Genomic DNA, 21,648 nt, shown 5'->3' with positions numbered 1-21,648 from the left:
GAAGTTTGGAACTCTCTTCCTCAAACGCCGGTGGATGCTGGTTCAATTGTTAAATTTAAGTCTAAGGTCTTTTTTTTTAATTGAGCAGGGGCATCAAGGGATATGGGTCATGGGCAGGTACATGGACTTTGGTTACAGATCAGCCAAGATCTTAAAGAATGGCGGGGCGAGTCTGTGGAGTTGAATGGCCCACTCCTGTTACTATATTGCCAAGCCAGCCTCAGAGCAAAATACCTCAATTCATGTTAATGTATTTGTGTTAATCCTGGTTAGAAGGAAGAATATTGACCAAGGCTCTGCTGGAGACCATGGCACCTTCAACGTCCAGCTCCGCAATCATGGCGTTGGGGAACGTTTATTCCTTCATCATTCCACCTGAATGATAGTTGGGGTCATTATGTCTGAAGACTTCCAGGAAGGCAAGGTGGAGTCTTAAGTTGAAGGAAAATGTGTGTATTCATATGTGTGTGTGTGTGTGTGTGTGTGTGTGTGTGTGTGTGTGTGTGTGTGTGTGTGTGTGTGTGTGTGTCTACGTGCATGTGCATATGAAAAAAAGACAATATGTGAGACAGACTGAGAACAAGAGAGAATGTGTGGGTGTGTGTTTGGCTGAGTGCTTTGTCTGGAAAATGTCAAGTTGTGCACAAATCAATTTCACAATGTTCCAAATATAACAATCCACTCTCATCAACCTCATCATTTTCACTCTTTCCAGCTTCGATTTGAAGATCCACCATCAGCAGGATGTGACTCTGAACGGACAGCAGTATGTGTAACTGGGCCATGCCTTCTGAGATGCCCTGGAATACCATTCTGCTGTCAATAAGTTAAGCACAGGAAACAAAAGTTGGCCTTCCCAGAGATCCCCACATCCCATGGAAGAATAAATGAAATAAAATACAAGCATACATGTTTATGTAGTATAAAATATACCATCTCTCTGTATCAACTCTCGCAATCTGCCTGTATTTATTTCTATCCAACTATCACAGTGTTTGGTTGTGTTGGAGAGATCATCATTGTTGCTACCAAGGTGCCGGAGAAGCTGGAAACTTTCTTTTCCTAAGAAATGGGAAGCATTGGTATAGGTTTAAAACTTTAAAAAAACGAGTAAAAGGCCTGCAGCAGTGTTGCTGGGCAGATTTGTTTATAAATAGACCCCATTGACAATGTTAAGAGTTTGACGTTGGCTTGTAGCCAAGCGCTCAGTACTGAGTAAACAGATCTTTGAGTTACTGAACAAACACCGTCAGATGTTTCCTGTAAATATTTTCGGGTGTTTGGCAGCAGGTTGGACTGCTGCCAAATACCACGTCGGACAGATTAACGTGAATCTGTCAGGATAGAACGGAACTTAGTCAGTAATATAATAATTGTTTGATTTCCACGAGAAAGACACTTTTTAAATGGCACTCTTTCTCAGCAATTTTTTTAAATGAATGCACTGTTCACTATGTGATTAAACAATATCAGAAACTAGTAAATTGGCCAGGTGCTATTTCATTTTTATAACTTCCAAATAAATGCCCTTTCAACAAATAAAGCCATGTTGTGAGCTACGGAATGATATGCATGGAGGAGATTTTGATGATCCCAATCCCTCAGTCCAATGTGTAATGGCCCAAAAATGAAAATAATTAAAAGTAGAAGGAAACCATATAACTGCCTTGAACAGCGCGGATTCTTGGAATATTCTCAGTGCTCTGCCCCTCTCTTACATTTGATTAGCACCATGTTCTGTTGTGCAGCACAATCTGATTTCGACCATTACCAGTCCTTCTCGTAGCTGCTAATCTGTGAAGAAATGACCTGTTCATACCCTGGTCCAGTGGAAGGAAAAACATTTATTCGTGTGATATTGTGCAATATGCTGCAAAGTCCTGATATCCTGTTTTCACACTACCAGTGAATGTTAGACAGCGGTTGGCTGATAAAATGAGCTGCAATGATCTGGATGCTGACTGAGAACTTTCCTGATCCCTGTGTCCGTTCTGATTCATTAAATTCTCTGTCCAAAGTTGATTTTAATTTCATGTTTCTCTGTCAACTCAAGTAATCAGAAGTCAACCAATTTTCTTTCACCGTTAATTTTCACAAGGTTAAGTAGCTATTGGGGAAATATAAGGTGTAGCATTGCATCATATGAGGATTTTCTTTTTGAATGTATTTGTGAGTTGTACGCTGACATCTTTGGAAGCACTTCTGCCTTAAAGCGCCAGGGACACAGTTTCAGTTCCAGATTTTGGTCTATGTGGAATCACTACCTGTGTGCAGTCTGCACATTCTCCAGTTGTCTGCCTATTTACTCACACTGTCAAATAATGTGTCGCTTAGGTTGATTGGCGATGATAAATTGACCCATAATGTCAAGGGATTTAGCAGTGAATATAGTTGGGTGTTGGGGATAGGGCCTGATTAGAAATAGCGTTTGGTGCGTGCCCGATAGGCCAAATGGCCTCCTTCTGCTCTGTAGAGATTCTATGAACATGGGCACCGCTGGATGACCAGAATATATTGGCTACCTCTTGCCAAGGGCAATGGAGAGCCAACCACATTGCCGTGGCTTTGGTATTGCAGATAGGCCAGACCAGTTAAGGATGGCAGATTCCCTTCTCTAAAATACATTAGTGAAGCAAATAGTTTTTTTAACACAATCGACAATGATATCATGATCATAAGTAGATTCTTATTTCCGGATGTTTTTACTGAATTTAAATTCTACCATCTGTTGTTCTGGGATTCGAAGCCAGTTCCTGAATACATTAGTTCAGTTTGTGGATGAATTGTCAGTGACACTAACAGTAGGCCATTGATTCTCTTCTTCATATACCCGGTCTCAAATTACAGTGATAGCTATTCACACCGGAAATACAATCATCCCAGCTTTTAGTTACATAAATCGGTAATAATTCCTCTAATGAATTATATTTTTGCTGCAATGTGTTAGAGACACAAAATTATTGCTAATCAGACTGACGTATTTATCCTGATAATCAAATGCAGTCTTCTTTATGTTTATTCATTGTGAAGGGGTGCAGAAATGAAGGGGCTTAATTTAAAATCTTTTTTCCTCTCTAATACAGATGCTCAAATGCAATTTCACCTCTTGGACTAGCAGAGACGTTACAATGTTTTTCACTCTCATAGCCTCGGTGTTAGTCTTTCTCTTGAATGTTCCAGTGCCAGCAATCAATTAACTGGGAATAATTCTCAGTATTTTTGATCTATTTTATTTGATTTCATTTGATTTATTCTTATCATATATGTTAGTACACAGTGAAAATTATTCATTCTTGCACACTATACAGACGGAGCTTACCGTACATAGGGAAGGACGGGAGAGAGTGAAGAATGTTATGTTGCAGTCAAATCTAGGGCCTAGAAAAAAAGAATCAATTTAATGCGAGGTGGATCCATTCAGTAATTTGATTGCAACAGTAAATAAGTTGTTTTTGAATCAGTTTGTACGTGTCCTCAGATTTTGTATCTGTCCCCGATGGCAAAAGATGAGACTGTATGTCCGGGGTGCGTGACGTTTTGTTTTCATAGTTTATTTTTCATATTTTAAAAAGTGTCGAATCGGAGGTTGTGTTGACTCAGCTACAGGCAGAAACCGGGCGTCCCTGACGCTCCCTGAAACTGATCTGTAAAGACACAGCGTTCAATATTGGCAGCAACAGGATGGTCTGGGTCTGACCAGTCCCTATAACCAGTCTCAGTGTCTTCTTCAGTATGATGGTCTTGGAACGACCTACAATTCCTCCGCCCCAGAGATTTAGAGACTATTTACTCTGCCCAAAGACACTTCAAACAACGTAAAGAGAAAATATTGGAAAATCTCAGCAAGTCTGGCAGCATCCGTTAGGAGAGAGATGCTTTGTCAAAAGGTCATCTGGACTCGAACCGTCAGCTCTTTTCAATCCTCACAAATATTGCCAGGCCTGCTGAGAGTTTCCAGTATTTTGTCTTTTGGTTTTAATTTGCAGTAATTTGTTTTTATACTTCAAACGACATCTTCACTTTGGAAATAACTGGAAATGGAAGATTCCTATATTTATCCTATCTGCCCTACATAGGCTCCAGTTCCACTGTAATGAAACGACCCTTAGCCACTACTGAAATTGTCGGGTAGGCCAGTCATTTGTATCAAAGCTGCTATAGAAAATCAAATAATAAACTCATCCAGAGGGCAGGTTTCAACAAGGTGGTTCACAATCGCCTTCTCCACAGGGACAACTAAATGTTGGCTTTGTCAGTGATGCTCACACCCAGTGGATCAATAACAACAGGGTAAAGTGCTGCAGATTCTGGAAATCTAAAACGAAGTCAACGCAAATGTTACTCAACAGGTCAATATGCATCATCAGAGAGAGAACTAGATTCTCATTAAAGATCGATGCCAGGATGCAAAATCTCATTGATATAATTCTAAAGAACAAAACTGTTCTCTCCAAGACAGTAGGACTAGGGGGCACAGCCTCAAGATAAAAGGGGGGCGGTTTAGAACGGAGTTGAGGAGGAACTTCTTCACTCAAAGGGTGGTGAATCTCTGGAATTCTCTGCCCGTTGAAGTGGTGGAGGCTGCCTCGCTAAATATTTTTAAGACGCGGGTTGATGGGTTTTTGATAGGAGAGGGGATTAAGGGTTATGGGGAGAGGGCGGGAAAGTGGAACTGAGCAGCGACAGATCAGCCATGATCTTATTGAATGGCGGGGCAGGCTCGAAGGGCTGGATGGCCTACTCCTGCTCCTATTTCTTATGTTCTTAATACTGATTCTTCAAACGAAATCACAGATTTACCGTCAAGTTATCACATCTCGGTTTGTGGTAATTTGTTGCACGCAAATTACCTGCTGTATTTGCAACATGACAGCAGTGACTAAATTCAGCAAAAGGACATCAGTGAGTTTTAAGAACAAATAAAGAGCAAGGAACAATACAGCACAGGAGACAGGCCCTTCGGCCTTCCAGCCTACGCCACTCAAACTTTAGGACGATATGAGGTCGGATAAAGTGTGCTATAAATGCAAGTTCCACCACAATGAACGTTGTAATTCTTTGGAAGCGTTGAGGTTAATGCGAACATGGTCAAGCTTGTGCCTGATCACAACAACATAACATCATAGAATCCATGCAGTTCAAATGGAGGCCATTCGGTCTAACAACTCTGCAGCGGCTCTCCAGCAGAGCATCCTACCTGGGTCCAGCCTTCACCCTATCCCGACAGCGACGCATAATCACAGGCTAATCCCCCGAACCTACACATCGTCTAACATTAATAAGAAATTGAGCAGAGACAATCCACCTTGGACCTGGGAAGGATGCTTTGCTGGATAGCTGGTGCAGACTTGATGAACCGAATGGTCTCCTTCTGCACTGTCGGGATTCGATGTTTCTACTTTGCACATCATTGGACGCTAAGGGGCAATGTATCAGAGCCAATTCACCTAACCTGCACATCCTGGGACTGTGGAAGGAAACTGGAGCACTCGGAGGAAACCCACATGGATATGGATAGAATGTGATAACCACACACAGTCACCCAAGGTTGGAATCGAATCCGCTTCCCCGTCGCCTGTGAGGCAATAAAGCTAATAGTATCCCTTAGTGATAACCACACTGGATTATTTTTATTATTCTTCCCTGTGTGAGCGTGATCTCTATTTGTAACAGGAGTACTTCAGACATCAGATCTCTGTTTTTTTTTTAATTTAACTTGTTTAGTTTAAACAGACTAAAACCTCAATCAAATTGACATTCAGTGGAATATCTGCCTGTTCACAGATGTTTTATTAATTGTGACAACAGAACTTTCAGCTCTAATTCTGAAATGGAATGTATCATTTTCTTTTAATTAAATAAAACTGGTGTTATGAATGTTCAAAAGTTTCTATTCATTTTGAACCAACTGTTAATATTCTTAAAATAAATCGCTATTTTGAGTTGAAACTGATCAATAAGTGGCGGTTTATCTGGTTTTGCTGTCTTGAACATTTCATTATAAACAGTGGGGTATTTATGGAAATAAATATAAAAATAGCAGTTTCAAATTAGATTGTTGACAGACAAAAACACAACAAATGTTTCCCCACCAACACAGCACAGAAATAGAGATAACCATGCAAATCAATCAACGGATTCCAGTAATGATTGTTTTTCAACATTATTTATTCATCAGTTATGTCAGGAAAAACATCATGATGATATCTATGTTCGGAATTAGGAAATAATACATTTGATCCCGAAATAAAATGACACAGAAAACACAGAGTATCTCCTGTGTTTCAGCTCTTTCTCTGTCTTTCTCCTGTCTGGTTCTGTGTCTTGTCTCTCCACGATGGTTCATCGTCTTCACTCCACAGATAAAGTCAATGTCTGTCCAATGTATTCTCTCAGCCAGTGTTATAGGATTCTAAAATAATGTAATTCAATGAATTGGAATCCGTCAGTGAGATTTACTGTAAAAGATCTCTGGAATATTCTATGATTCCTTCTGTATCTAGCCTCGGCTGTACCTAATGATAAGAATTCGATGTGTCAGCACTAAGGGATCTTTCCCTAGATTTAGCTGGTGTTGTCCCTGTCCTTGGAGTATTTGACTGGACAATATCGAAGAATATTTACTCTGCATCTAAATTCAATGTAGGTGCCTTTTGGATGTTTGGTATGAATTTGTCCATATCAAGATTTAAACCATATCTAATCTCAGTTGTACCTGACCTGGGTATGTTTTATTGAACTGTGTAGACAATCTTTCCCCTGTACCTAGCACCTGCCTCCTGAATAGCTAAAGGAAGAGTGCAGGAGAGGTTTTACGTAGAAGAGAGTCCATTCTCTTTCTGCCTTCACTTTGTTTGACCAGACTTTGTAGAGGGTGGTTCACTCTGTTTCTAGACAGTGTATTGTTCTGGAGAAATTTGATTCAGTTAGTCTAGAGAGAAATTCACTTTGTACTATTTCATACGATTCCTGCCTTGAGAGAGTTTAATTTGGCAATGCAGAGGGAATTGTGCATTCTGCAGCTAACCACCATGCTACTCATGTCCTGTTTGGTGTGACAGTCAGCCATCTCTGCACATTTCATTGGGATTGAATCTGTGTCTGTAAATTACAGTACATTTTCCCCCTGTCAGCTTATATTTGAGGCCATGTCTTTCTTTATTTTTCACTAGACCCTAACTCTTTTTATTTTGCACGTAGAGTGTAATATTGCCTGCCTCTACTCATATTAAACTGAATCTTTTATCTGTTTGTACTAAATTACACGCTGTCCCTGTTTATATTATACATCTCAATGTTTCTGTTTCTATAAAGTGAGACGTTGTCTCCGTTTATATTATCTTAGATCTGTCTCTGTTTGGATCAAACTGGATGCAGTCATATTTCTGCAATTGACCGTGTGCACGTTTATATTGCATTGGACATTGTCTCAGTTTTTAATGCACTGGTCAATGCCAGTGATGATTAAAGTGGCTGGAAGAACACAATTCTCTGCATCCTTCTGCAAGTGCAAACTCTATGAGGATTTAGACACTGGAAAAGAAGAAGCGACATCTGAAATCGACCTCAGCTGACTGCATTGAAAATGGATACCAAGCCCTGTGTATAATGCAATGTCAACAAAGAACAAAAATCAAAGAAAATTACAGCACAGGAAAAGGCCCGTCGGTCCTACAAGATTGAACCAACTAAATACTGTTGATCAGATTCTGCCCATTTCAGGATCCTGCCTGATAGCAATGTTTTTAATCCCAACATATTATCTTCTTCTCGCGGAACCCTCTAGTAACACTGGCATAATTCAAACAGAGGCATGGTTAAGTGCAGAAATAACACTGATACAGTTTATTGAGATATATGCAGAGTCAGTATCAAATATTACACTTCCAGATAAAATGTCTAGCGCAATGTAAACTGAATTCTAGTCTAACAGAGTATTAACAGAGCCAGACTGTATTTCAAAATGAACACGGCCTGATCCAACAAAGTAGAAATGAGTTTGTGCCGAGTGCCATGTGGGGATGGTCAAATGCCAAATTCCAATGACACTGACATTCCATTAAAAAAAAATTAAAAAATGACATTTTCAAGGAAAAAAATACTGAGACAGTGTCCCGCGCAGTTTTACTGACATAGGAACCTGTGCGACATGAACTGAGAAAGTGCCGAGTAATTCATGATACTGGACGAGACTTATTTGAACTGAGATGGAGCCCAGTACATTAGTAATAATTACTGATACAGGACTGAGACAGGTATAAACTGAGACAGAGTCCAGTGCGTTAGTGATAATTACTGATACAGTACCCCGACTGATATAAACTGAGACAGAACCCACTTTATTTATAGTAATTGTTGTTACAAGACGCACACTGAGATTCGGACAATTAAGCAATTCGGAGGTACTGCAAAGTACATTAAAACTTATACATGACAGTCTTAAATAATCAAATACATGGACTGGTGAAGCATTAAATTAAACAAGACCTAGATCATTAACATTTAATGAACTATTAGCAAAATCAATATTACAGACCACGTGCAATGAATGAAGACATTATTTCCAGTTAAGTACACGTGTTCTGAGGCAGTAAGAATTAAGGTGTGGCCTCTTGTCAGATTAGCAGAAACATGGCAGCCATAACTTAGAAACTATAATAGTAACAGGGCCTTTTGGAACGTGATCTGGGCAGAGCCTAGTGGAACACAGGCAGAGTCAGAGGCGAGTTGAATATGAGCAGAGATATGATATGTTTAACATTTCTTCATGGAATTTTGACGTCACTGATAAAGTCAACTTTTGTTCCCAAACCATAATTTCCTTTGAGAGTGTGGTGACAAGCTTTGGGAAGCTGGTGGGTGGGGTATTCTTCGAGACAGTTACTTTTTCCAGAATGGTGTTGAGCTTTCTGAATGGCACAAGTCAGACAAGTAGAGAATATTCATTCATTTGTGTTGGAACAGACTTGGTGGGCAGAAGGGCCTGATCATGTGTTGTACTGTTCTTTTTTTTTAATTTCATTCTCCTCACTTTTACCTTGTAGATGATGGATGGGGCTTGGGAATTCAGGAGGTGAGCTGTTCACCGCAGAACTCCAGACATATGACCTGCTCTTGTAGCCACATGATTTAAACGCAGTTCAGATTTTCACGAATTATAATGCCCAGGGTGTTGATAGTGAGGGATTCTGCCCTAGTAATGCTACTTAGTGTGAAGGGGAGATGATTGCAATCTCCCCTATTGGAGAGGGTCACTTGTGTGGCATTAATGTTACTTGCCAGTCAGTGGCCCAAGACTGAATGTTTTTTGAAGTCTTGCTTGATATAGACAAATAATGTGACAGGGAGGAATCGGAAGTGGTGTTGAACTTTGTTCAGTCATCAGTGAATATCCCACATATGAACTTTATTGATGGCTGAAGCTTGGGGCTATGTCACTAAGCTGAAGAATTCCTGCAAATCCCTGTGACTGAGATGATTGACCATTAACAACCACAACCATCTCCCTTTGTGCTCCAGCCAGTGGACTGTTATCCCCCTGGTTCCCATTAACTGCAGTTTCTCTTGGGCTCCTTGATGCTACAAATGGTTAAATGTTGCCTCGATGCCAAGGGGACACGCCTTCTATTAACCTTTAAATTTCAAATTTGTATCCATACTTGGACTCATTTTAACTCATTTCTACCATCGAGTGATCCTGGCGGAACAAACAAACATGAGTATCCTGGTGTGCGTGTGTTTTGTGAAATGTGTCACGTTTTATAGAAATTGATTTCAAAATGATCACTTGCATCTTTCCATTTACAGAACATGATGGGTGCACGGTAAACACATCCAATTCAGATTGGCTTCCTTTACATACGTCACCTTTTCTGATGATTGCGGAGGACAATTTTTGAAAGGTTAGCTCTCCCACAACTATTGCCCATTAAGCTACCGTGTATCATTGTGTGTTATCATTTTTATATCATGAATAGATATTAGGAGCTTTGTTGTAGAGCCAGTTATCACCAAAATTCTATAGTCCTTGGCGTGCTGACGTTGAATGGCTTAGCGAGATCCACTGAAGTACGTTAAAGATATGGACATATGGAACATGGAGAAGTTGTTGTCTGGAGTAAATGTTCCAACACAGTCACGACACTGCACACCAGGAACACCTGGTCTACAAGCACATGATGCATTTAAAGTGTGACCCGAGCAAAGATCTTTCCCGTGACGCTATGACAGAGCTAAGTCTGCAGCTGGAGCAGTCTCTTCCAATGGCTTACTTTGCAAAAAGTGTGATAAATTTGAATTATATATCTCTTGTGGAATATTGGGTATCAAGGTGCACAGTCGTAATTTCTGTTGCTCACAGTGCTAGGGCCGCAGATTTGGTTCCCAGCTTGGGTCAGTGTCTGTGTGGGGTCTGCACATTCTCCCCCTCTACGCATGGATTTATTCTGGGCGCTCCTGTTTCCTCCCAGAGTCCCAAAAGAAATGCACGTAAGGTGCATTGGCCAGGCTAAATTGTCCCTCAGTGTACTCGAACAGACGCCACAATGTGGCAACTCGGGGATTTTCACAGAAACTTCATTGCAGTGTTAATGTAAGCCTGCTTGTGACATTAATAAAGAAACGCCAAACCTTAAATCTTCCAGCTGGTAAGGAGAATGCCATAAATGTTCAGAAAAAATAATTATTATTTCCACCAGTGAACGTTCATTCACAATTTAATAAATGTTTTCACCTGTTCTCATGCATTAATAAAGATTAGTGTATTTAACATTACGTTATGGAAGGTGGGCGACACTGTCTAGGCCAACATTTATTCCCCAAAGTTAATTGCATCCAGTAAATTAGTGGTGAGCTGCCTTCTTGAACAGCTGCAAAACCTGCAGTGTAGGTAATCCCATTTGCTGTTTGGGAGGGTGGTCATGGATTCTGACTCAGCGACAGTATAGGAACGGTAATACATGGCCAAATCAGATTGATGAGTAACTTGGGGGGGGAATTTCCAGGCGAGGTTGCTCCAATTCACCAAATATCATCAATTCATACAGATAAACAATTATTTCACCAATTATATTCAGTATTTTGAAAAAATACTGAATATAATTCTGGAAACTGAAGCAAAAATAATAAATTCTGAAAATTCTCAACAGGTCTGTCAACCTTTGTGGAGAGAGAATAGAGCCAAAGTTTTGAGTCAGGATGTCCCTTTTATATTTGGAGAGATTTGAAGAGGATGATGAAAGTGGGAAATCATGGCGGTGGATAGGGATCAGGAAGCTTTTTTTTAGGATGTAGTTATTGATTGAGGCGTTGATTAAGTTAGTTAGGATGGAGAATTTGATTATATTTGGGATCTGTATGTAAGAACATAAGAACATAAGAACATAAGAAATAGGAGCAGGAGTAGGCCATCTAGCCCTTCGAGCCTGCCCCGCCATTCAATAAGATCATGGCTGATCTGTCGTGGCTCAGTTCCACTTTCCCGCCCTCTCCCCATAACCCTTAATCCCCTCTCTTATCAAGAACCCATCAACCTGCTTCTTAAAAATATTTAGCGAGGCAGCCTCCACCACTTCAACGGGCAGAGAATTCCAGAGATTCACCACCCTTTGAGTGAAGAAGTTCCTCCTCAACTCCGTTCTAAACCGCCTCCCCTTTATCTTGAGGCTGTGCCCCCTAGTCCTACTGTCTTTTTTGAGCGGGAAGAGTCTCTCCACCTCTATCCTATCCATCCCATTCATCATCTTATACGTCTCAATGAGATCTCCCCTCATTCTTCTAAACTCTAACGAGTACAAGCCTAGTTTATTCAGCCTCTCCTCATAGCTCAATCCCCTCAACTCCGGTATCAGCCTAGTAAACCTCCTCTGCACTCCCTCCAGGGCCAAAATATCCTTGCGCAGGTGCGGCGCCCAAAACTGCACACAGTACTCCAGCCGCGGCCTCACCAATGCCCTATACAGCTGCAGCAAGACCTCCCTACTTTTATATTCAAGTGAGTTGATGTAACTTGTGTGTGGCTTGAAATCGTGTATATCATCAAACAGTAATTACTTAAACGATTCCCATCTCACAGGAAAATTATGCAGCTCCTCTGACACCTAGGTAGAAATAATGACGCTCTCTCCAATGCATCAGGAATACTCTGCCGAAGCGGCACCCAGACTCGAAACGTTGGCTCTATTCTGTCTCTACAGAAGTTGACAGACTTGCTGAGATTTTCCGGCCTTTTCTGTTTACTTTCAGTATTTCATTCTATACAACATACAGTTGTACTTTGCTTCATATCATTTATTGATACCAACATTTACTGACAATATATTGGCCTTTTTGTCATTCAGGAATAAAATCTGTCCTGAAATTCAATGAGGAGTGGAATTAATTCAGACAGAGGATGATGAACAGCTACCCAGCAGCCTCTGCGCTTCATTGACAAGTCATCACCTCAGAGTCACACAGAAAGTCCTCGTACATAGCTGGAATGTGTGATGAGTATCAAAGTGATGATATTAATGAAACAACTGTATCTCATGTGAAGTTACAGAACCTTTAAATTCCGATTTATTATTACACTGTTTTGGGAAGTAATGTTACACTTGTCGTTGTCCACTGAGTCTCACAATATTTCTGTTGCAACCTTGCTCACTTTTCACCCTGTTACCTTCAGTAATTTGGGTCAGGGCATGTTGAGGGATTTGCAATATGTGAAAGAGCCACATGTTTCAAATATTACAGTCCTCCCTCCTCAAACTAATCATCTTCACTCATTTTATCCCGGATATGAAGATTCACATTCAGCAGAGAAATGAACCGTCCGAACCGCAAGAATGTTTCGTTCTCCTCTCCGTAAGCATCACTTGCTAACTCCCGATAAACTCGGGATAGATTTCACCCAGACACTCTGGAAGAATTGAAGTTATTAGACTGACAGAAAAGGAATAATGGAGCTGATTCAATTTATGAAATAATCAAGCACAATTATGGGAATGCAGGAGAGCATCTTTCAATGCCATTTATTACTGCTTCCATCAATCCATTCATTGATTCCTCAATCAAAATATTCAGTCATTCAAACTGTCATTCATTCCTGCATCAACACATTAATAACTTTACTGTTTGCATAGATTGTGACATAATATTAATGTTATTTATTCAGTGATCCAGAGGCCCAGGACGCTGTTGTAAGGGCAGAGATTTAAATCGGAACATTGCAGCATTGCAGCTGGTGGAGTTTGAATTCGATTAATAAATCAGCCATGGATACTTATGGCGACCATTGGAACCTCCCTGATTTCCAATGGAGGAAATCTATCATCGCTACTTGGTCTCACAAACATGTGACTCCGGGCGGGCAGCAAAATAGCTGACTCTTTAATAACTTCAGTAGTGACCTGGAAAACCAGGCAATTCAAGGGAATTTGGGACAGGCAAAAAGTGCTACTCTTTCCAACCAAACACCCCATGAAAATGTAAATGGAAAGAAAATACAAACATGTATGTTAATGTATCGTCTCTCTGAGATATCTCTCAGTTTGCCTTTAATTCTTTCTATCCATCTAACACAATATCCTCATTGGTTGGGAAAGTCATTATTGTTGCTAACAGGTTTCCACCACCCCCCCCCCCACCCCCGGGAGAGAGCGGGAAAGTGGAATTGATCCACTTCAGATTAGCCATGATCTTATTGAATGGCGGGGCAGGCTCGAAGGGCTAGATGGCCGACTCCTGCTCCTATTTCGTATGTTCTTATGTTCTTAGGTTGCCAGAGAAACTGCATAACTTTCCTTTCTATCGAGATGGAAAAAAACATCTAGATTTACAACTTTTAAAACTTGAAGTGCCTCCAGCACTGTTGCTGGGTCGATTTGTTTATAAATAGGCCACGTTGACAACTTGAAGGGTTTTAAGTTGGCTTGCAGCCAAGCGGTCAGTACTGAGGAAACAGATCTTTGATCTACTGCACAAACACCCCCAGATGCTTCCTGTCAATAACTTTGAGCATTTGACAGCAGCCTGGATTGCTGCCAAATACTGTGTGGGACAGATTAGCGCGAACCTGAATGGAAAAAAAAATGGGATTCAGACATTTAAACAAGAAATGTTTCAATCTGACAAGAAAGACACGTTTTAAATCATAATCATTCTAATCAATTATTTCCATTCAATGTCCTGTTCATTATGGGAGTAAATAATATCGCAAAACAATAAAGTGGCCGGATGTTTTTTCTTCAAGCAATTGTCATTCCAATAAGTAAAGTCTGTTTATTAACCACTTCATGAAACGCGAGAGATGTTGATTGTCCGAATTCTGGCAATTGAGATCAGAGCAAAAATGCATCGAAATAATATTAGAAGAACATCATGAAACTGACATGAGCAGCGCGGTTCCTGTAATATTGTCGAAGTTCTGCAACTCATTTAAAAACCAGTGTCTCTTGTACCTGATTTACACCGTGTTCTATTGTACAGTATAATCTGATTTCTGTTATTGATGAGTTCCTCTCATAGCTGCCAATGATCAGTTCGTAACCTGACTCAATGGAAGACACAACATTTATTCTTGTGATATTGTGCAATGTGCCTCAATGCCCTGATATCCTGTATTCACAATACCGGCGAATGTTAGACAGCCGATGACCAATAGCGTGAGCTGCAATGATTTAGATGCTGAAGGAGAACTTTAATGATGTCCGTGTCCGTTCTGATTCATTAACTTCTCAGTCATAAGTTGATTTATTTTTATGTTTCTCTGTCAACTCACTATTTAATTATCAGGAGGGCGGGAGTCCTGTTATCTTCAAAGGACTGTCTTCGAGAGAGGGGAAGTTTGACAAAAATAAGGAGAAACTTTGTGTTGTGTGAGAATTTCTTCTCATTTCCAAGCCTAAATTGTACAGTGATAGCCATCCACCCTGCAAATCGAATCACTTTCTTCATCCCCCGGAATTAGTTACAAAAATCGATAACAATTCCTATGTTAAATGATGTTTTATTATTGTAATGTGACAGAGACCCCGAATTGTTGCAAAATTGACTGACGGTCTCTTTACTTTTCCGAAAATGTTGTTTAATCATTTTTAGATCCGTCTTCTTGTTAGGTGCGTGGTAATAACATCACCAGACTTATAATGGAATTAATTTTTTAAATAAAGGAATGCTGAACTGTAATATCACCATCATTGATAATGGAGACAATACAATGAGCAGATTCAGCCAAACAAATATCCCGATACAGATAAAATGTGCATTTTAATATTAATCTATTGTAAATCTCCGAGTCCATTCTGTTGGGGGTGTGGAAGGTGGGACGTGGATCCAGGCGCCGCCTCCAGCAGGGAATCAACAGGCGGCGCCTGGAAAGCCGCCCCCTTCTGCCGGGTATTTAAATACCGCTCACTGGGACCGGAATCCAACAGTCCGGGAGCTGGTTTGTTCACTGAGTTCCTGACACAACCATTTCCCCCAAATCACCAGAAAGATGAGGTCGGCCATTTCTCTCAGTTTGTGGCTGACCTTCTTATCTGGTGAGTAGTTTATTTATTGCCAAAGTCTCTCACTGTTACTGTCTCAGTGTTAGTTTATCTCTTGAATGTTTCAGAGTTAGAAATCCATGCATCGCGATTAATCTTCGCGATTTTGGATATATTTTTACAGGTGTCCAGTCGGAGATTGTGTTGACTCAGCCAGAGGCAGAGACCGGGCGTCCCGGAGGTTCCCTGAAACTGACCTGTAAAACCAGCGGCTTCAATCTTGAGAGCAACTGGCTGGACTGGATCCGACAGCTTCCCGGACAGGGGCTGGAGTGGCTGCTAGACTACAAAAATTCATCGAGCAATCATTACGCCCCAGGGATTCAGGGAAGATTTACTCCATCCAAAGACCTTTCAAATAGTATCTTCGCTTTGGACATAACGGGACTGAAGATCGAAGACACTGCCACCTATTACTGTGCAAGATACCACTGTGAGAGGAACCAGGGCTGGACCCGGACAAAAACAGCTCAACAGGGAAACCAACTACTTCCCGCATAACCTGAAGGTCAGTATCTGTTTTAAATGTCATATTAAAGACAGTGATCAGAACGAAACACAACCCGCTTCTAAGAAACCTAACTTTGAGAAAATTAAACAATAAACAGAGCAAACCCACAGACATAATGCTACTTTTCACTCCGTTTATATTCACTGTACAGAAATTACACACGTGGATATAATGCTCGTTTTAATATTTCTGATACTTGAAGATGTTTCTAGATTGTGTTTTGTAAACTGCGGCATAAATTGTAAATTACATCAGAAATTCTGGTCTATTTGTAGTGAGTATTGAACGGCAATACTGAACAGAGAGTAAGTGAGTTTTTTGTGCGGGTGTGTGTCACTGTGATACTACAGGGGGGTCACAGTGCTGAGCACAGCGACATCCTCAAACAAAAACCTCGTGGAAAGAGATTGTTCAAATTGGTAATCAGTACCACAGCAGGATTTCCAAAGAGGCTTCAATGAAATAATGTGAGGAAATAATATTAGTTCTTGAAAAGGTATAAAAATCTAAAAAACAGTAAAATCTGCGTTGAATGATATGCTAAATGTAAACAGAGGGTTTAAAAGCAATCCGATATGCTTTATAAATATAATGACTAGGACAAGCTACAATATCCCACTCATTCGCTCTGAGAAGAGGCAGAATGAGATTTTTCAAAGAACAGTGAAATTAAATCTGTGTTTTACAGTTAGCAGCCAGGCACAGTATTTGCCATGCTGTGTCTCACTGTGATAACTGGATGGCACAACAGTTGCTGTCAATACAAAAAACGGCTCAGCACTAATTGACCGAGTCTGGGTCAGTGCTCTGTTTTACAATCCAACATTACTTGGAGTGCTGTATTATTTACGTCCAGCACTGCACAATAGCGAGAATCAAATGGAACATTTATGATAACTCGAGTTATAATTTGGTGTTTTCAATAATAAGTTCATGTGATACTCTGTGAAATACAAAACAACGTTAGGGCCATTTATGTGGAGAGAACGGTATCCACAAATACAGTAATAATTTCATGAATATTAGTTGACTTTGATTTTCCTCTGAATTGTGAATATTTAAAATAATGACAGTTTTTTTCTGTCTATATTTTGCAGGGGCGGTTATTGTATGACCCAGCAAAGGGAATGTGACACTGTGACTGGTGGGGACAAGGGACCATGGTGACGGTGACTGCAGGTAAGAACATGCAATATTTAATAACTGTTTTACTTGTGCTTTTGTTTTTTTTTAAATCGATTTTATTAATTCATTCGTTCACTGAAATGTGGTTGGGTAGATTTTGTACTAACATTCTGAACAATGTTTCATGTGACTCTGCTTATTATGGGTGTTATAAAATTCTACTGTTTATTGACAAGGCAATGCTTAGAGATTCAGCCCTTGATTGTTGTATTTTGGTGTTTATCTGCTGAGGACATTGTTTGGCTGGGTTACTTTAAAAGTTAATGTCTAACTTCTATTAAACAGTTCGACGTTTCTGCAACGTGTAAACACGGTGACATCTAGTGGCTGCGGGTTGTCTACTGCACACACATTTGAAATCTAACCCAATATTGACAAAATGTGTTAAAAAATTCTGTATTAATTGAGTGATCATATTCCATTTACTGACAATGCTGGTGTTGTTCTGACATATTTCTGTTCATTTGAATTATTGACTAGTTTGGTGATGAGTGGAATGGCTGGATATAAATTTGAGATTCAAAGTGTGTGTAGAATTGAGCTGCTTCTGCATGAAGCGGGGTTCAGTAATGCTTTTTTTCTACTGAGGAGATTGTGGATCTGGCTGACTTTGAATAAGTAAATGTTTGAAATGGTTTGGCGGTTCTGCATTATTTAAAGTCGGTGACACTGAGCTGTGCATACTTAGTGATTGAATACAAAAAAAACCCTTCGCGTCTGAAACTACGTGACGCGTTATTATAGGCTGAAATCAGGAGGACTTTATTCCATTGGTGGGTTAGAAAATCATAATTGATAATAGCAGATTAAACTAAATCACAGCTTACGCTGTTTGTTCAGAATATAGTTTGCCTCTGCTTTCACTATTTGGGTTACCCGCAATGTTTAATCTGAGTAATTGCTGCAGCCTTTACCATCCAAACGTTTAAATATGTTTGAAATATGATCCAATATGAATAAAATGTGGTAAAGTTTCCATATTAATTCTTGGATATATTCTATCTCTTCGCAATGGTATTGCAATTATTCCAGATTTCTGTTTTGTTTAATAATTGATACATTTGGTGACGAGCTGTTTTGCTGGATTCGATATTGAGATTTTCCTGCAATGTTGCATTTGATTGTGTTGACTGAATAATTGAGCTGTTTCTTCGTGAACCGGAATAATTCCCTCAGTGATGTGCTTTGTTGTGTTTCTGTTCAGGATTTTCTGTGGTTCGGCCGCTATGAATGTTTAAAATTTGCGAAGTGATTTGGTGTTTCGGCATTGTTTCTGCATTGTTTAAACTTGGTGGCACCGAGCGGTTACACGTTTTCTAAATGAATGCAAAGAATCTATAAGTTTGAAAGTCCTTGTAGTAGAAAACAGGCAGGTTTTGGGAGGAAAAATGAAATAAAGATATCACAACGTTTTTCTCTAAGATTTAACTACTGTTTACAAATTAAAACAAATCATGACTTACAAAGTTCATTTTGACATTCAGTCGTTGCTGCAATCACAAAATTCTCATTAGCAAATTTGATAATAAAATTAATATAAATCAAACAATTATTGATCGTTAATATAACTCCATATTCACCAAGCATTATTCTGTATTAATATCATGATTCATTAATCGCCTCGAGTAGTTCTGCTGTGCTTTGCACACAATTAAAATGACCAGAAAAGTTTCTAGGCTGAAAATATTTTGTGATAATTCCAGAAACTATTTTAGTGGTAACACGCTGTTTCCACAGCAGCGCTGAATTCATCAAGATACTTTCCATTAGTCGTTATATTCCAGATTAAGTTCGCAGTCACTTGAATACGAGTTTTATTTTTGGCATTTTTTGTATCCGAATATTAGTTTTTTTTTCTGTGCAGTTGCAATCAGATTATCCCTTCCAAGTAATTTGTAATTCAATACCGAGATAATTAATTACTAGTCTCATCTCAAATTTTGTGAAATGGCTTGGTGTTTCTCAATTGTTTCTGTATTGGTTCAACTCAGTGATACTGAGCAGTTACACGCTTTAAGGCTAAATGAAAATAAATAAGCGTTTGAAAATTCTTGTCGGGACAAAGCAAAAAGATTTCAGAAAAAAACAAAATAATTAGATGTTTCAGCTTTTATCCGTGTTAACTAATGCTTGGATATTAAAATAAATCACGAATTGCAATTCTTTCCGTCATTGTATGTCTGTTAGAGACATTACACTACCAAGTATGTGTTATATGTGATGTGCTCATTTTCAGAGAGAAAAAAATATATTTTTGCCCAGTTTTTTTTTGGATTTGAGACTGACAGGGAGAAATAATTAAAAGGCGAAGGGAGTTTTGAAATGAACATCAGATTAATTTAATTTTTTTACTGACATTCTTGTTGCTGTAATTTGACTTTTGATCAATTACAATGAAACAGTTTGAAAAAAAGATAGACAGAGCTAACAGAGTTTTTGAACACATGGAATTCGCTGAAACTCAATTAATTGTTCATATGATTGTGTTTCAACTGTAGTAAAGTGTCAACAGCAAATGGTTAGTGAGGGACAAGTTAATGCTTGAAATTCAAAAACATTAATTTATATAAAATATAATATTATAAATATTATAAAAATAATATCAGATTTGCAGTTAATAATAACATCATGTCTCCCAATTCTGCTGAACACAGTATAGAATTACGCGAAGAGTAAATGACGGAACAGGAGAATTGATTCTATCTGAACTTTATGTTGAATTTTTATTAAATATTATAGTGAAGAAAACGTCTGGACTTATATTCTGCAACATGTTTTAGTGTTACAAAGGATTTGAATCAATTGCCCTCTTCGTGTTTGCACTGTTTAATTCAGAACTTCTTTAATTAAATAATGTGTTCAGTAATTAAGTTATATGGACGGTCTGAATTACTAAATCTAGGAAACAGATTTCAATTATTTGAAATTGATTTCAAATAGTCACGCCGTTACAGTCTACACAAACTCAGAAATATGCATTTTTAAGATGTTTGTCGGTTATAATAAGACATTTGTAGTAAAAGTGAAAAAGTAAAATATTACAATGTGATTAGATTTAAGTAAATGAATGACAGCTGTTTGAAAGTTTCCATTTAATGATATGAAATTATTGTTTAACATTGTCAAAGATTTTATTATAACCTAATTATTTGGCAATGTCGGAGGTCAGAAACACGTTTAGAATGATTGAAAACTAATTTTATTAGAGTTCAAATCAGCTGACAGGAGAAATAAGTAGCAGTTAGCAATAACATAAAATATAATATTGGTGCTAATTAATTTAAAACAAAATACTTTGAATATTGCGCTGGTGTGCAAAATATCATCCGTCTTAGGGAATATTTAATTATATCGAAAATGAATTCAAAACAAAACATTTCTTTACTTAACGGTGCTCAGCTTGATAAAGTGTTTTGCCTTGATTATTTTGTAGATTATATTTAAGAAATGAGATTGAATCAAGTAATGATTTTCAATGTAAATATTTCTTGGTTTGCTTACTTTTTACTGTGTCACTGTATCTCTGCAAGGGACATTGAACTGTTAGTGTCACTGCATCTCTGTTAGGGACATTGAACTGTTACTGTGTCACTGCATCTCTGTTAGGGAAATTGAACCGTTACTGTGTCACCGTATCTCTGTTAGGGACATTGAATGTTACTGTGTCACTGCATCTCCGTCAGGGACATTGAACTATCCTGAGCCTGTTATTTGAGATTGCTCATTTGCAGCGTTACATTTTTACATAGTTTTCGAGAAGTGACACAAAGAAATAATTGAAAGTCGAAAGGAGTTTTGAAATGAATATGAGTATAATTTAAAATAGGTTATTGTTGTTTCTGTTGTAAATTGACCACTGATCAATGAAAATCCACAGTTTGAACGAAGTTGACAGATTGAACAGATCTTTCTGCTGGGAACTCGGCAGTTGCACCGTTTGTGTCTGTTCTGTTTCTGGGCGTGTGGTCACTGTGTTGGGACCAGGAATCTATCTGAATGGTTGTAAATCTTCTGGTCCCTTCTGCTGAATTACAGGGAGTGAAATTTGAATTATTTCTTCAATACACTTGTATCTGTGAAAAATGTGACAGTTTGATTTGATGTTTGATTCGGCGTCTCAGAAATGAGATCCCTAAAGCATATTGTAACCATCAGAGAGAGCAGTAACTTCACACTGTAGAGGGAGAATTGGGAGATTTTTAAGCAGTGATGTACCGGCCTTGGGAATGTTCGATGAACAAATACAAAGTGAGATTTACTATATTGTGCTCCGTACTACAGCAGCCCCTGAACTGTTTCGTTTGACAGTTGAAGCGTCAAATTCATTAGTTTTAGTCTTCTAAAGGCATTTTCGTGTCAATTGCTCGGCCAGAATTTTTAATCTTCCCTAATTGTTCCTTCAGAAAGTGTTGATATGAAGCGTCC

At 39.0% G+C, this 21,648-nt stretch overlaps 1 gene segment (V, D, J or C); it reads left to right on the top strand.

Moving 5' to 3' along the window:
- The window catches only part of LOC145362423 (Ig heavy chain C region-like), an 88,305-nt gene that overhangs the window by 56,302 nt on the left and 10,355 nt on the right, over positions 1–21,648 (top strand). The window contains 1 exon segment of the C gene segment in view: positions 15,737–15,960. Coding sequence covers positions 15,737–15,960 — 224 coding nt within the window.

The sequence above is a fragment of the Carcharhinus amblyrhynchos genome, unplaced genomic scaffold (assembly GCF_965287045.1).
Source record: "Carcharhinus amblyrhynchos unplaced genomic scaffold, sCarAmb.v2.hapA scaffold_38, whole genome shotgun sequence".
In the NCBI taxonomy this organism is placed as follows: domain Eukaryota; kingdom Metazoa; phylum Chordata; class Chondrichthyes; order Carcharhiniformes; family Carcharhinidae; genus Carcharhinus; species Carcharhinus amblyrhynchos.
The sequence above is the reverse complement of the archived record's forward strand: the minus strand, read 5'-3'. Positions and strand labels throughout refer to the sequence as shown.